General features: G+C 38.7%; 1 protein-coding gene across 1 annotated transcript in view; it reads left to right on the top strand.

The window, feature by feature from the left end:
* LOC135470274 (exportin-4-like) overlaps positions 1-15505 on the top strand; it is a 35083-nt gene extending 19578 nt beyond the window's left edge. The window contains exons 17-25 of the mRNA XM_064749116.1: positions 602-806; positions 1227-1315; positions 4608-4674; positions 5775-5891; positions 7814-7908; positions 8402-8532; positions 10045-10162; positions 11364-11456; positions 12892-15505. Coding sequence (XP_064605186.1) covers positions 602-806; positions 1227-1315; positions 4608-4674; positions 5775-5891; positions 7814-7908; positions 8402-8532; positions 10045-10162; positions 11364-11456; positions 12892-13089 — 1113 coding nt within the window. The 3' untranslated portion in view covers positions 13090-15505. The remainder of the gene's footprint in view (positions 1-601; positions 807-1226; positions 1316-4607; positions 4675-5774; positions 5892-7813; positions 7909-8401; positions 8533-10044; positions 10163-11363; positions 11457-12891) is intronic.
* The last annotated feature ends 1405 nt before the right edge of the window (positions 15506-16910 follow it).

Here is a 16910-nt window from a genome sequence, read left to right as displayed (position 1 = left end):
TGGTGAGATACATGTAGAAGACATAACCTTGATTAACTGTTTATTGTAAAGTATGTTTCTTCACATTTCCAAACTTTTTTGGTTGTACAAAAAAAAAATGATAGGTGTTGTTAATTATTTTGAGAAAAGAAGACGAAAGTGAGTCGTGAATTTATTACTGTTTTTTTAACATTTAGTGTTAAATGTACTCAATCAATGTGTGTATTGTGATGCTCAATATTATAATGAATAAGGGTCCAAAATATAAATGGCATTGTAACTGAGTAAATATATATCAACTTAGCCCAAGGACAGTTTCCTTAACCTGTCTGAAACTTACAATGAAATGAATAATCCCGATAAACATTAGTTATATGATATACCTGGAGCATTGTTCGAATTTATACCAAAATACAACATTTTCCAGTATTAATTTATGAAGTGGTGACCGTTTTCAGCGTGTTATGTGAACAACTGTGAAGCGGTGGAGAGTCACCAACTTTCAATGGGTGTATGATGTATCTACAGAGAGATTTTTTTCCCATCAAATTTAGCCTGTGAATGTTTGTGAATGATGTCCTCATCTAACATTAAAAGTCTGCTTAAAAATTCTAATCCATAGGTGCTTCAGTCAGTTCATGAGAGATTTGAACGGTTAGTCTGCAAAGAGAACTTCACAAAATCTTGTCACCTGAGCGGGGCAAAGTTAGAAACCATAAGTCTACTGGAATCCCTCTGTGGGATAGCACTGGCTGCAAGGGGAGACAACTATAAGCTCATCTTTGACTTTCTTCATCCTCTTTTGAGGGAAAGTGTGAAATTACTGGGTAAGTCAACTTGCTCAGCATATGATTGGTTCAAATGTGAAAGAGGAGGACTATTTTCTGGTCATAACTAACGCCTATGGCCACAATTTCTTACAGCTGCGAAGTGTACAACATTACACATTTTGGGATCAGAAAAATCTTGAGAATGGTTGTAATTTTCAAAAGAACCAGTAAATGTGCTTAAATGTGCTTTAAATGTCCTTAAAATGAATGATAATAAAATGTATGTTGTAACTTGGTTATTTCATAAAAAATATCAGTTAACTTCTTTTAATTGCCATCACATAAATAATATGTTTAGGCTTAAATTTTATAAATTATGTTTTCGAATTGCATCTAAACTTTTATAATGGTTGAATTGTACTTTGTTAGGGGTGGAATTGTAATGAGTCCTGATCATTTATTTCTTCATTAAACCAGATCTGTATCACAATTACGAGGAAGTGGTTCCGTTAATTCTGCAGCTCTTTTCTGAGGTGATTCAGAGACAAATCTGCTTCTTGTCTCAGGTGAGAAACTTTGTGTGTGAGAATTTCGGTGTAGATCTGTCTGTCTATGGTGAAGTAACTTGTGGAATTTGAGCAAGTACTAGCCTGTGCACTGAACAGTGTACTTCAAGGACACATGAAGCTACCTCAAAATAAAAAGGGGGGGGGGCTCCTTGGCTCAGTTGGTTAGCAAGCTAGCACAGCGTAATGAGCCAGGAGCCTCTCACCACTGCAGTTGCTGTGAGTTCAAGTCGAGCTCATGCTGGCTTCCTCTCCGGCCGTACATGGGAAGGTCTGACAGCAACCTGCAAATGGTCGTGGGTTTCCCCTGGGCACTGCCCTGTTTCCACCCATCGTAATGCTGGCCGCTGTCGTATAAGTGAAATATTCTTGAGTACGGCGTAAAACACCAATCAAATAAATAAATGAACATGAAATGTATGGTTTTACGAAAAAAAAGGTATATGCCCCCAAAAAAATGAGATGAAAATTTATTTTATGTTTCATAATAACCCTCTACTTTATGTATATTTTTCGTCAGTGGTCGGGAACATTTGGAGATGTCATTGATAAACATAGTGAGACCAGCTAGCACCCTCAAATTTGGACTCTCCTCTGGACAGCTGTCTTTGTTGACCTCACCACACCAGGCTAGTTAATTTCCAGGTGCTGCTGAGGCCTTACAAAAACTGTAGATTTTACGCCCAAAGAAGAAAGCTGAGAAAAGCTTTTGTACTTTTATATGTTATGCTACACTCTAAACTCCATATTAATAATATAAAACAAGCGTTTTATGTACCCTTTAAGCCTACTCTGCCTTTATCAAACTTTTATGCTTGTCTTGGTGAAGAACTTTCACAGCATATAACTTGGCTTGTAATAAGATGGTTAAACATTGAGAAGGAGACTAATAGCCCATTTACACTGGACCTAACATCAAAACACCATGATGATGATGTGGTGTGTTCACTAAGTAGGCAAATGGTGGGTCACTGTGGATATTACAAGACATTTGTATTCATTTTCTCAAAAAAGTTGTATCAAATCATTTTAAAGATATTCTTTAATATTGAAAATATTTGTTGTCTAAAAACAAGACCACATGACTGAGTTGAGTTGCCAGGAATACTGAGTCATTTTAATTTCTCCTCATGGCCAAGTTACAACAAGGATGGGGTCAGATACAGAATTTAGACTGTTCATTTTCCTTGATGGAGTAGTTGTGAATGTGACGGCCAGTGTGAATGGACCTTTCTCCTCAGTGGCAGAGATGCGACAAGGATGTGGTCAGATACAGAATTTAGACTGTTCATTTTCCCTGATGCAGTAGTTGTGAATGACGGCCAGTGTGAATGGGCCTTTCTCCTCAGTGGCAGAGATGTGACAAGGATGTGTTCAGATACAGAATTTAGACTGTTTATTTTCCCTGATACAGTAGTTGTGAATGTGACGGCCAGTGTGAATGGGCCTTTCTCCTCAGTGGCAGAGATGTGACAATTATGTGTTCAGATACAGAATTTAGACTGTTCATTTTCCCTGATACAGTAGTTGTGAATGTGACGGCCAGTGTGAATGGGCCTTTCTCCTCAGTGGCAGAGACGCGACGAGGATGTGGTCAGATAAAGAATTTAGTCTGTTCATTTTGCCTGATACAATAGTTGTGAATGTGACCCACAGTGTGAATGGGATTTTGGTCGCTTAAGCCTGACTGTATTTCTCTTGTCATTTTATTGTTAGTGTTACTAATGATGTTTATTAATCTGCCATTATTTATTAGCTAATTGTCCTTTCAGTTTGTTAGTTTAGCAGTACTAACACATATTGGACATGGAATTGTTCCATTTTAGTAGTGAGTTTCAAAACTTGATATACCCGCTCGGTCGGGTTGGCTTACTTGCCTTCGGTAAGGCATCTCAGTGAAGCAGCACTAGATAATAGAGCGGTGGAAATCTGTCCTGCAACAAGGAGGCACATTACATGCACTCTAAGGATTCCTTCGTCATCATATGACATAAAAATTGTTACGTACGACGTTAAATCCCAAGAACGCACTCACTGACTCAAAACTTGATACGAGGAAAAAGACCGTCACTATTTTCATCACTGAGTCTCATATAAGATGAGGAAGCACTAGAATTGTGATGAATCTAAAAATGTCATTAATTGTAGATTTGCAGTTGGCATGAATGGATTTTCCTAAATATAATTTTTACTTGCAATAAACAGCACTATAGCTCACACAATCTGCTAGTCGGCTGGTTGATCTCTCAAATTCTTACACGCCAGTAGGTGGAGCGTATTATGGTATAGCGACTTTGTCTATCCGTCCATCTGTCCATCCATCTGTATTCGTGTCCGGGCTATGACTCCAACAATTTTTAACATAAAGTTTTAATTTTTAGTGGATACATAGATACACAGATGACAATGTGTTGCGACTCACAATTGTCCATTTTTGCAGTTGCCATGGTAACCAGGTAGCCATTTTCATTATATATACTGTATAAATAGGTATGATTTTGTATCCAGGCTGTAACTCCAGCTGTTTTTGTCATAGAGTTTTCATTTTTGGTGGATACATACATAAACAGATGATGATGGGCCGCAACTAACATTTGTCCATTTACATGGTTGTAATGGTTACCAGACTGCCATTTCCCTATGTATAATATATAAAGAGATTTGATTTCATGTCCGAGATATAACGCCAACAGTTTTCCACGGGGAGTTTTAATTTTTGGTGGGTACATAGATACACAGAAGACAATGTGTCGCAGCTCACATTTGTCCCTTTTTGCTGTTGAAATAGAAATGATTTCAGGTCGGGACTACAACTCCAACTGTGTTCCGCATAAAGTTTTCATTTGTGGTGGCCACATTTGGCCGCTTGCCCGGGTGTCATGGTAACCACATACCATCAACCGTCATCAACACCTATGAAGATTCCCCTGAGGGGTTATACTGACCACAGTGCTGCTGGTATTTTTTTTTTATACATTTCAAAGAAATGCAGGTGTTGGGATGTATGTTGTGTTCACCTGAGCACTTGTTTATTTGTTTATTTATTTATTTGATTTTGTCAAGCTTGGTTTTTTTTTTAATTTTTTTTCAACTGGGCAGAGGCATCCACTGGTTGCTGGCAGACCTTCCCACATATGGCGGGAAAGGAAGCCAGCATGACAAATTTTTCATATCTTACGTGTATCATTTTAACATTAGCCATTCACATAACAAGGGGACTGGGTGAAAGATGACATAAATTTTTTGCTGGATGTTTCAGCTATTGCACAATGGCCTTTTTGTTTTTTTTCAGAGTGACTCTCAGAAGCTGTATACGGATTGCCTGGGGGTGATACAGATGTACTCTAAACACAACATAGGTCAGTGTATACTATGGATTCAAATCAATAACTTTTTCTGGCCGCGGAGCGATGTAGTTGTCAAATGTTGAAAACCAAGCCTGACAGGCTCTGCCTCAAGGGGTTTGTCATGTACTTGATGAGGTGAAATTTCCATACTTCTGTCATATAAAGTGAAATTATATTAATCCCCAGTAAAATTAGAATTAGCACCTTGATGAGGAAATGTTCATGATAATATAATGAATTTATCATCAGTTTTGATTTTGTGTACTGTCTAACTCTGCAAGCAGCATTAATAGGAAAGACTCTCAAAATTCAAATTACACCAACAGTGCCACAAAAGCGGTGAGTAGCCATGGAAAGCTTAGCATGTTTCCATAGACCAGTGTGTTACACGTGTTCTTGTAAAAATGATATTTTTAAGTTTTCAACCAATCATATCTTTTATTTGTCTCAAGACAACTATTGGATTTGGTTTTCATGACTTTGCCAAAAATCCAGCATGGCTTCCGTCAGCCATCTTGGATTTCATGGCCATATCCCTTTTTTCCTTTAGAGGTTACAAATACTGAAAATGGCAGATTGTCTCATAAAAAAACAATGATGAAGGATCTGTGAGTTGCTGAGAACATAAGATATCATATCAAAATTGATGTAATTAAGTTTAGCATTTTTCAAGTGACACATTTTGCCTGATTTTACTTGATTCATCCACCTTAATACAGGGCGACTAAGAAGTGTTTTATAAAGTTTGAAGTCCAGCTCATGCTGGCTTCCTCTCCGGCCGTAAGTGGGAAGGTCTGCCAGCAACCTGCGGATGGTTGTGGGTCTCCCCCGGGCTGTGCCCGGTTTCCTCCCACCATAATGCTGGCCGCTGTCGTATAAGTGAAATATTCTTGAGTACGGCGTAAAACACCAATCAAATAAATCAAATAAATATAAAGTTTGATTTATCATTGATTTCTTATCATAAAATTAAAGTGTTGGGACCAATAGTACCATTTTCAGGGCTTTATGTGCTTCTGAAAGTGCATTTTTACATAGCAAACATTAGATGAAATAAACTAATCCTTAAAAGAATAATATTGAATCTTGATTTGCACTTGTTCATCCTCCAGGTCATAAAACAGCCGTCAATGCTGCGGAAGAAGAGGAGGATAAATTTCAGGACATCCTCCTCGTCACAGAAATCCTCACAAATCTCCTCTCCAAGGATTTTGTGGATTTTGGAGAAGGTGAGGACGCCATCAAAACATCTTTAGTTTTCAATCCTCTTCAATTCCAAAGTACTCAAAGATTTGTGATTTTTACCCAGAGAGAAGCTACATTTCCTCCATATCTGACCACCATTTGTAAAAGTGAAAAAATTCTTGACTGTGGCATTAATAAACACCAATCAGATAAGTAAGAAAATAGAGAAAGTAACATTGCCTGGAATATGAGTGTATACATGTTCATGTGGTAAATCATGTTTATCAGGGCTTAGTATTATAGCATGTAGTCAAATATACCATTGACTGCAAAAGCTGAGCACCTCATATACATGTATATACCAGGGGGCCTCTGTGGCCTAGGTGTGCACCCAATATACATAGATATACCAGGGGGCCTCTGTGGCCTAGGAATGCACCTAATATACATGTATATACCAGGGGGCCTCTGTGGCCTAGGAGTGCACCTAATATACATGGATATAACTGGGGGCCTCTGTGGCCTAGGAGTGCACCTAATATACATGTATATACCACGGGGCCTCTGTGGCCTAGGTGTGCACCTAATATACATGTATATAACAGGGGGCCTCTGTGGGGTAGGAATGCACCTAATATACATGGATATACCAGGGGGCCTCTATGGCCTGGGAGTGCACCTAATATACCTGGAGGGGGCCTCTGTGGCTCAGTTGGCTAGCGTGCTAGCGCAGCGTAATGACCCAGGAGTCTCTCACCAATGCGGTCGTTGTGAGTTCAAGTCTGGCTCATGCTGGCTTCCTCTCTGGCTGTAAGTGGGAAGGTCTGACAGCAACCTGCGGATGGTTGTGGGTTTCCCCCGGGCTGTGCCCGGTTTCCACCCACCATAATGCTGACCGCTGTCATATAATTGAAATATTCTTGAGTACGGCGTAAAACACCAATCAAATAAATAAATAAATAAATATACCTGGATATACCAGGGGGCCTCTGTGGCCTAGGAGTGCACCTAATATACATGTGTATACCAGGGGGCCTCTGTGGCCTAGGTGTGCACCTAATATACATGTATATACCAGGGGGGCCTCTGTGGCCGAGGAGTGCACCTAATATACATGGATATACCAGGGGGCCTCTGTGGCCTAGGTGTGCACCTAATATACCTGGATATACCAGGGGGCCTCTGTGGCCTAGGAGTGCACCTAATATCCATGTATATACCAGGGGGCCTCTGTGGCCTAGGTGTGCACCTAATATACATGGATATACCAGGGGGCCTCTGTGGCCTAGGTGTGCACCTAATATACATGTGTATACCAGGGGGCCTCTGTGGCCTAGGAGAACACCTAATATACATGTATATACCGAGGGCCTCTTTGACCTAGGAGTGCATCTAATATACATAGATATACCAGGGGGCCTCAGTGGAAAAGAAGCGCACCTAATTTATATGTATATACCAGGGGGCCACCATGGCCTAGGAGTGCACCTAATATACATGTGTATACCAGGGGGCCTCTGTGGCCTAGGAGTACACCTAATATACATGTATATACCGAGGGTCTCTGTGACCTAGGAGTGCATCTAATATACATAGATGTACCAGGGGGCCTCTGTGGAAAAGAAGCGCACCTAATTTATATGTATATACCAGGGGGCCACCATGGCCTAGGGATACACCTAATATACATGTATATACCAGAGGGCCTCTGTGGCCTGGGAGTGCACCTAATATACATGGATATACCAGGGGGGCTCTGTGGCCTAGGGGTGGACCTAATATACATGTATATACCAGGGGGCCTCTGTGGCCTAGGTGTGCACCTAATATACATGGATATACCAGGGGGCCTCTGTGGCCTAGGGGTGGACCTAATATACATGTATATACCAGGGGGCCTCTGTGACATAGGGTTATCCACACCAGGGTATTACTCTTAAGACTGCATATTGATTGTGTCTAACAGAAGATGCCTCACCAGGAGAGAAGATAGAGGTGTCTGATGTGATACTGTATGGCCTGAACATTCTCATACCCGTCATGAATGCTGATTTACTAAGGGTGAGTACAGGTACATTACAGATTGTCAGGTTTTTCACTGGATAAGTAAGGAATTTTCAAGATTACGACAACCCTGTGACATCCCTTTGTGACACGTTGGGGGCAAATCAATGCATTTTAACATGGGCTGGTATACACAGTATGAAAATATTATCTGTCATCGATGAATTTTATAACCTGAAATGTTTTTTTTTTAGAGAATTTGCATGTCAGCAAGCATGTCACACAGATGATGTAATGTCAGAACTTGAAACTCCAGCGTAAAATTATTAAAGGTGAAAATATCCTGTTTTATCAAGTTTCTGAGTAACTCAATGGAAAGGGTTATATATATATATATATATACATATATGCATATGTACATGGATCCTGGTTTGTGAGATTGTTTCCTCACAATGTACTTTAACTATTGATATCTCCTGCGGGCCTGCGAATCTTTTATGTCTAAATAGTTGAAATGCTGGAGTGTTTATGTCAACATATTATTTTCCAGTTCCCGACTTTGTGCTTGAGTTATTTTAAGTTGGTCTCATTCCTGATGGAGGTCCACCCGGAGAAGTTTGTTGTCCTACCAGAGTCTCATTTCAAAATGTTTATGGCATCGGTGGAGCTTGGACTCAACTCGTATCCTTGCTGTTTTCTGGCCTCTCCACAAGACTCTTTGTGATCTCTGTACAAGATTGTTTCGTGAGACAAGCTTTTTCCTGATCTCTGTATAAGATGGTTTTCCATTCCCTTTACAAGCTTTGTTTTCTGATCCCTGTATAAGATTGTTTTCTCATCCCTTTACAAGCTTTTATTTTCTGATTCCTGTATAAGATTGTTTTGTCATCCCTTTACATGCTTTTATTTTCTGATTCCTGTATAAGATGGTTTTCCAATCCCTTTACAAGCTTTGTTTTCTGATCCCTGTACATGCTTTTATTTTCTGATTCCTGTATAAGATGGTTTTCCAATCCCTTTACAAGCTTTGTTTTCTGATCCCTGTATAAGATTGTTTTCTCATGCCTGTACAACATTTTTTTCTCATATCTCTACCAGCTGATCTGTTTTCAGGCAGATATAATTCTGCTAAACTGTTAATTGAATGTTGTACAACACCATAGTCTAGAGTTGTTTACTTGTACAATGGCAGTCAGCTCTGCACAAATAGGTGGGGTATACTGGAGGGTCCAGCAAAAACCTCCAGGCTTACTTAATACTAAATAACTTAACCACAGACATATTGGGATTAGCAGTGGATAACCAGTGGTCTGTATAAAACTGCATGAACACTATAATGCTATTTGTCCTACAACATCATTTTGACCTCTTGAATGGGTTTAATGGCATAAAACTATTTTTGTCATTTTGCTGTGGAAAACAGAAACTGGAAATTAAACTGTAGAAAGTACATTTACTTCTATAGCATACATGTGTAGACTTGAAAACATCGAATGCTTGTGATGCCATACAAAGACGTGGAAACAAAATCAGCACAAATTTTCTGGGTTTTCATAGCTAAAACTACATCTATGTTCTGTTCTTGAACAAATGTGAGTTATTTGTGGCTTTTTTTTAAATTGGTAATTTTTTTTTGTATTTATTTACTTATTCGATTGGTGTTTTACACCTCTCTGTACTATTTATATTTCAAATACTGGTATGCAACAAGATATCTGTAGCAGATGATGAAAGAAGAAGATTTGGGTTTGTCAGGGTTTTTTTTTTTATGGTTACATATTCAAATCTGTGACCGGCCCTGATAGCACAGTTGGTATAGCGTCCGCTTCCGGAGTGGAAGATCCAGGGTCAATCTTGGGTCGAATCACACCTAAGACCTTAAAAGAGGAAGTTGTAACTTCCCCACTTTGTATTCAGCATTTAGGGGATAGTGCAACGACTGGTTGACGCGTATCAGTATAATGGCTTCGGCAGGGCGGCTTGCTTGTCTTCGGTAAGGCGTCTCAGAGAAAGCAGCACTAGATAAAAGAACAGTGGAAATCTGTCCTGCAAGAAGGAAGCACATTACATGCACTCTAAGGATTCCTTTGTAGTCATATGACTGAAAAATTGTTACGTATGATGTTCAACCCCAATCACTCACTCACTCACTCAAAACTGTGATTGCATTATTGTCCATTAACCTCAGCTCAGGTATGGTATTGCTATCACCAAACTGGCCATGGAGATTATCCAGGCTCTGGCCACCCATGTACTAGAGACTTCACCAGCTACTGCATTCCTATATGAGGCGCTGACACATTTTCTGAAGGTAGGCTCAATTTTAACAAACCCAAATACTAATACAGCAATTTAAGGAGTCAGAGTCGGGTTGTTCAAAACTGGTTTAAGATTTAATACCAGATTTCAGTCTGCAATTTTGGACTTTTTGGCCAAAAAAATTGTGTAACGTTATATTAAATATGAACTAGAAGTACTGCTGCTGTTATTTAGCTAAAAAATTTAAATATAATACCAATTTTAGTTTAATAGCAGTATTAGCTGATACACTTTTGAACAACTGGGCCCTGAACACTTTGACTATAGCTTTGTTTCCCAAAATATTATGTCTCTTGCTTCTTTTTGTTGCATTGCATACCTGCGCATGTCAGTCAGTGGTGCTAAGGGACAAAATGCAGTGCTGTACTTAATTTAGAATGCATTTTGTAGACATATATCGCATTCAATAATGACTGAGACATACATGACTTTTTGATACCATCCTTATTCAAAAAACAAGATATATTTGTGTATGTAGAGTGGGTACAGGTCATAAACTGTATAAAAGTGAAAGAAAGGTAAAACATGAAACGAACACTGAAAACTTTTTTTTTTTGGAAAGTTACATTATTAATACTTTCAATCGTTTGAATACTGTGGTAGGATGTAGGAACTTTAAGGTACTCTGACATCAGAAAAAAGTTCTTCCCACTCTAAACATGTCTTTTTAAATTCCAAATATCTGTTAAAACCCACAAGTAAAAGAAAAAGATTGTTAATAAAAAAATTCACCTGCAGATGAACGTAGAGAGAAAAAAAGTGTGATGTATAATAACATAAGAGTACATTGCCATTGGTATTATGGTCCCTAAAACCCACCTTGTAATGACCTAGTAACCTCTTACCAATGCGGTCGCTGTGAGTTCAAGTCCAGCTCTGCCCGGTTTCCACCAACCATAATGTTGGCCGGCTGTCGTATAGGTGAAATATTCTTGAGTACGGCGTAAAACAAATCAAATTAATAAATAAATAAAACCCACCTATAAAATCAAATATTTGACTGCATTTACAAGTAATTCCATTTTAAGTCTAAACATATGAAAAAAAGTATTCTTAGATATAGTTTTTGCTGCAGTCTATCTGGTGAAACCTGTGTCAAGTTTTAGCTGTCTGTTCCTTTAAACAAACCATGTGCACTCTGATAAGATAGTGTTTGTAATACATTATTAACCTGAGTTTGTTTTATGTTTTAGTTGGTTTTCAAGATGCTTCTCCTGGAGAGTTTTGACATGATATTGTTAGACATTGCCAGCACCTGTTTCTTCTCCCTCATCTGTTCACGCAAGGTTTGTCATTTGTATACATCAGTATTTACTGTCGTATGGTGTGGTATCGAATGGAATGGAATTGTCTTTCCTTGAATCTGTTGGTGCTGCTACTGTTATGTATAACTACAGATCTCCTCCACCTAGAATTGTAAGATTTGTTCAGTTTTTGTGTCCTACCCCCCATGACAGACATTATTAAGAAATACTGCTGTTGCTCAGTTTAAAACTTAAAGTGCTATACTGATTTTGTGATGCATTGGTTTTCATATTAACACTGCATTTGAATAACTGCTTCGTTAAAGAGTTTGAAACAGGACGATGCTTCGATCATTAACACTAAGCCTGACTATTCACCCTGACATGACATACCTGTGTGTCAGGCACATCTTGAGGTTTCTAAACTCTCATTCCTCAGATGTTAAGAGCCTTGGCCTCTTGCAGGTATTTGGCTCAATACCAAGGCAAGTAAGGTCTTCCAGCAACCTGCGGATGGTCGAGGGTTTCCCCTGGCTCTGCCCGGTTTCGTCCCACCATAATGCTGGTTGCCGTGGTATAAGTTAAATATTCTTGAGTACGGCATAAAACACCAATCTAATAAATAAACAAACCAAGGCATGTCAGGATTAAGACTTGATGTATTTCGCCCAAAACTTTTGCATTTTTCGACTGACATGTTTTCCTGGATTCTAACTTTAATATCCATGTACCTTATAGGGCGACCTAAAGAGTTTTTATTTTTGTGAAGTTCGATTGATTTTTTATTAGAAAAGATTAAGTCTGACATCAAAAGTATGATTTTAAGGCCTTGGTGAACTTCGGAAAGTCCATTCTTACATCTTGGCATCTTCATACACTTCATTGCATTCTGCAAAGAAAACATTAACCAAAATTACATTGGGATAAATGCCTCAAATTTTTCTTTATACTCAGTGATATCATTCTCATTGCTGAGTGCGAACATTTGCTCGTTACCAGGTATTCTTATATGTGTCACACTTTAATATCATTGCCATTAATCTATTTATATACTCTATTATATAACATTCTACTTTTTATGGGATAGAACAAGCTCTTGTGAGATTTATTCCCGCCAAATGTATCACTCATGTATACTTATGTATTTAATTTAAGGTTTATTGTGAATAAAAAATGAAATGAAAATGAGTAAGGTAACAGTACATTGTGATGAAGAGCTCCTGAGGCCTCTGTGGCCTAGTGGTTAAGCATGCTAGTGCAGCACAATGACCCAGGAACCTCTCACCAGTGCAGTCGCTTTTATATGCTGACTTGCTCTCCTTTCCTCCCACAGTAATGCTTGCTGTCGTTGTATAAGTGAAATATTCTTTAGTATGGTGTAAGCACCAATCAAATAAATAGATAAATAAATAAAGAGATAAAGAAGATCTCCTGCCTTTCTTCATGCTGAATGATATAATTTTTGTTTGATATCCAGGAGCAGTACCACAGCCTAGTGACAGAGTTGTTAAAGAGCCAGACGGTGCCAGAGTACAAGGAGAGACTGACCTCTGCCTTTAACCAGCTCACCCCAGTCTCTCTGTCCCTCACCCTCACCCCTGAGAACAAACACATCTTCATGGAGAACTTTGACCGCTTCTTAATGGATGTCCGTGGCTTTCTGTGCGTCAGGTGACCCTAACCAGGATACAGAGTTGGTCCTTTTTTAGTGCATATTTGCTATTTTGCAGAGCTGATACCAACCAGTGCGGTGCTATGAATTTGTTTGGTATTAAGGCTGCAGACTAATCGTGTCTTGTTCCATTTATCAGCAGAAATAGGCATACAATTGAGCAGATTTCTTGTGGGTGTCAATATTACAGTTTTGTCCTCATCATCACACACTAGTGAACATTTTCAACAGCATTCTTAACAAACTTTCTGAAAACAAAAATTTTGTTTCTTGGAGACAGTGAATACTGCATGTATTCAATCCCATCATCCATCCATGGCTAAATTTACTCATTTTGGCTGATTTGGAGTGTTTTGTTGATCTTTAGTATACAGGAGTTTTGAGATTTGTGAAGAAGGTGGGATGATTTCATACCGGAAAAAGGTAAATTTCAGCACCAAAGGTAATATTGGTGTCATACAGGCAGTGTTATTCTGGCTTAATTTTAGTGCAAATACAATTTGGCTGTCTAAATCCACACTGGAAATCATGCAAAAGACCTGGGTGCAGTTGTGATATAACTGAATTGAAATGCGTGAGCGATATCGGTAAAGGGTATTGCTTGTGAGTGCTCAAAGAGCTTGTGTTGATGGACATTCCAAAAGGTTCCTTTGTACTTATGGCAATATAGTGGGAACATTTTGTTGGAGGTTTTGGATATTGTTTTAAACAAATTATTGGACAAAAACGTGTATAGCATATCTATTTTTTAAATGATTGAAATAGATATATACATGTATATGTTTCAAATTCATCATGTATGATAGATTAGCGACTGAAGTAAAATACATTTGGTGTTCACCTTATTCTATGCTAGAGTCATAAAATTGTGCAATTTACTCTCTGGCCAAAGAACGTGCCATCAATTTTATCAGAAATTCTTATTCAGAAACATTATTGGGAAAAATTTAATTCACATACAACCGATGTTTGACAGTGATGTTTGGCAGCAAGAGTCAGCTGTGTTAAGTTGGCGCTTGGATTTACAAAGTCCCTCTAATTACCTGTAGACAGTAATTAGTCTACACTGGCTGAAAAGCACATTTACCTGTACTGTATTTGGCCTAAAGTTTCCTCCATGACTTAAGTACTCATTTTGCCTAATTGGGAGAATTCTATTGTTCTTAGAAAAGTGTTTTAAGGTTTATTTGCTATAAAGTGGAATGCTATCCAACTGGATAAAAATATATCAGAAAGTTTCAAAAGTTTCAGAACCAAAAATAACATTTTATTACCTTTATTTACATCTGAAATTCCTGTTTTGGTGCAAACTTTTAGTTCAAATACAGTATGAACTATGTCAGTATTTAGCTACAGCAGCTAGACTGTCTGAGACAGAGCACAGTAAATGGCCAATAATTTCAAACAAAGTCACTCAGAAGTCAGGGATTTGTCACATTAGGCGGGGTCTATTACTCTTACAATTTTTGACCCCACGCAATGATGCCTGTGTACATGTTGGTTTTTAAGAAAAATTATTGTCAAAGCACGTTTATTCTTCGCTTGGCGCGCTACTTAATACTTGGAGAAAATTTTCCTGAATTATTGGTGGTTTACAGTACATGTTTAAATGAGTATCAACTATAATTTGTAACGCTTCAGTGTATGTGGAACAGTTTGTGGCTATTCAAATTGAAAATGAATAAATAAAGAGATGATGTATTTCAGCACTGGCTGGGTCGTCTCTTACAAAGTTTTCTCAAAGGGATGTCACCATCTTTTGCAATGATAGTGACACACATTACACAGTATGGCGAATTTGTATCGCTGCCCATGCGAGAACGAGGTTTAGAATGCCAAAATTTAACGCGAGATCACTGTTCTCGAAGGAGAATTTCACTTCCCATTTCTCCAAGGTGGAACATATTGAAATAAAGTGCCCTCTGTGCTTTTTTTTTTTTTTTTTTTTTTTCTTCATCTTGTACTCATTGCGATCAGGTGACGCGAGAATGCCCTGGATTTAAATACATCCATTCATGTTGCCATGGACGTGACATCAAGAGAATCCTGTGACTGCTTCGTAATGCAGGCCCCCAGCAGAGGTGACAACATCCTTAGCTTAATGCTTTGAGTTTTGTTTATGATTTTTTTAAAATTTACGAATAAAAATGTTGTACCAAATGTGTGCAGGCTTTCTTCCGACTATTCAAGATAGTGTAGTCCATCTTAAAATAAGTATTTAATACTGTTAGTAAAAATAAATGTGGAGAAGCAAACACGGATTTGAAGCGAGACGCAATGGACATGGTGAACCGTGTGGAGGTGCTGATAAGTTTTAATAGGTTTCTGTGGTATTTGAGGTCCAGTGTTTCATAATGTTAGCATCTTGATCTTCACAACATTTCTGAATATAGGAATGTCTATTTGAGTCTTGTATATAATAAACCTTATTCAAAAATGGCTTGATATCTTTCCTTGTATCCAAGTCCTTGTATTGCAATGTGGCACAGCCTAATCCTTGCGGCTGTACGGGTGCGGAATAAAGTTATGTCTGTAGAATAAATACGGATGTTCATCTAGGGTCAGTGACAGAGGAGCTGTATGTATACACCATACTGTCGGCTGATGGTTTCAATGTTCATAACTTGGGTCTTCCATGGCCGAAGTAGTTAGCGTTCCAGGGCCGCACAATGACCCAGCAGCCATCACCAGTGCGGTGGCAGTGAGTTCAAGTCCTGTTTTCGCTGCCTTCCTCTCTGGCCTTGGGAAGGTCTGCCAGCAACTTGCGGGTGGTCGTAATCTTTCTCAGGGCTACACCCGGTTTCCTCTGACTATAATGCTGGCTGCCGTCGTATAAGAGAAATTGTATGGCGTAAAACACGAATAAAATAAATAAATACATCATAAAGTTTTAAGGGCGATACTGCTAATTTCGTCATACGTCTGTGTGAAGCTTTGTTTTTCGTCTGCCTGTGATATAGTGTTGTTCATTCCTTGTTTGTATACATGTGGCTGAAATATAGCCCTTGTGACGTTAAGCCATGTTCATTTCATAGTGCTTTTGAAGTACCTGGTGTACGGGATGGATCTCGATTGATGATAGATTTGGAGAGGATTCCACAAAGCCATCTCTGACTGAAGCCAAAATTTAAAACCTCCTCACAATGCTTAGTCTCTGGTACTGGAAGTTGAAATTTTGACACGTTTGTATGAAGACAACACGTATGAGATCGTCAAACTTATAATAACTAGGTCCTAAAAATGACTCCTAAAATCGTATTTCAAATTTTTGACTTAAGTCAGAAATGGATTTGTGGAATCGGTCCATGATCAAGAAATCAAAAGTATTTTCAGAAGTCTTGGTAGGAGTAATTTGCTTTGGATATGAAAAACTACGTCATGAAAAGTAAAACTAGAGCAGTAACAATAGTGTAGTAGCTGGCGAATGGTCACACATAACCAGTGATCTCCGACCTCTGTCAGTTTACCCCAGTTAGCGTTTTATTCTAACAGCTCAAATAAATGCATAAATGGCAGCAAAATACATCCCTTAGCACCATGGCTTAATCAATATTAGGCTAAAAACTGCAGTCATGCTAATTATGGTTTAATTACTCCATATCAGTGGTTTATATTTATTAAAATCACCGTCATCGCATTTAATAAACGCTAACATGAACACAGTGGACATACTTCGTCCACCAGCAGAGCCCTAGTCCATGCAGACATATAAAGGTCTACAGCATAAAGCCAGAGCTATGATGACATGGTGATGTTTTGCTAATGGCCACACCTAACCGCTGAATTCCGGGCTCTTGTCAGTTTACCTCAGACATGTGTATCAA

Source organism: Liolophura sinensis, chromosome 1, assembly GCF_032854445.1.
Source record: "Liolophura sinensis isolate JHLJ2023 chromosome 1, CUHK_Ljap_v2, whole genome shotgun sequence".
Lineage (NCBI taxonomy): Eukaryota > Metazoa > Mollusca > Polyplacophora > Chitonida > Chitonidae > Liolophura > Liolophura sinensis.
The sequence above is the reverse complement of the archived record's forward strand: the minus strand, read 5'-3'. Positions and strand labels throughout refer to the sequence as shown.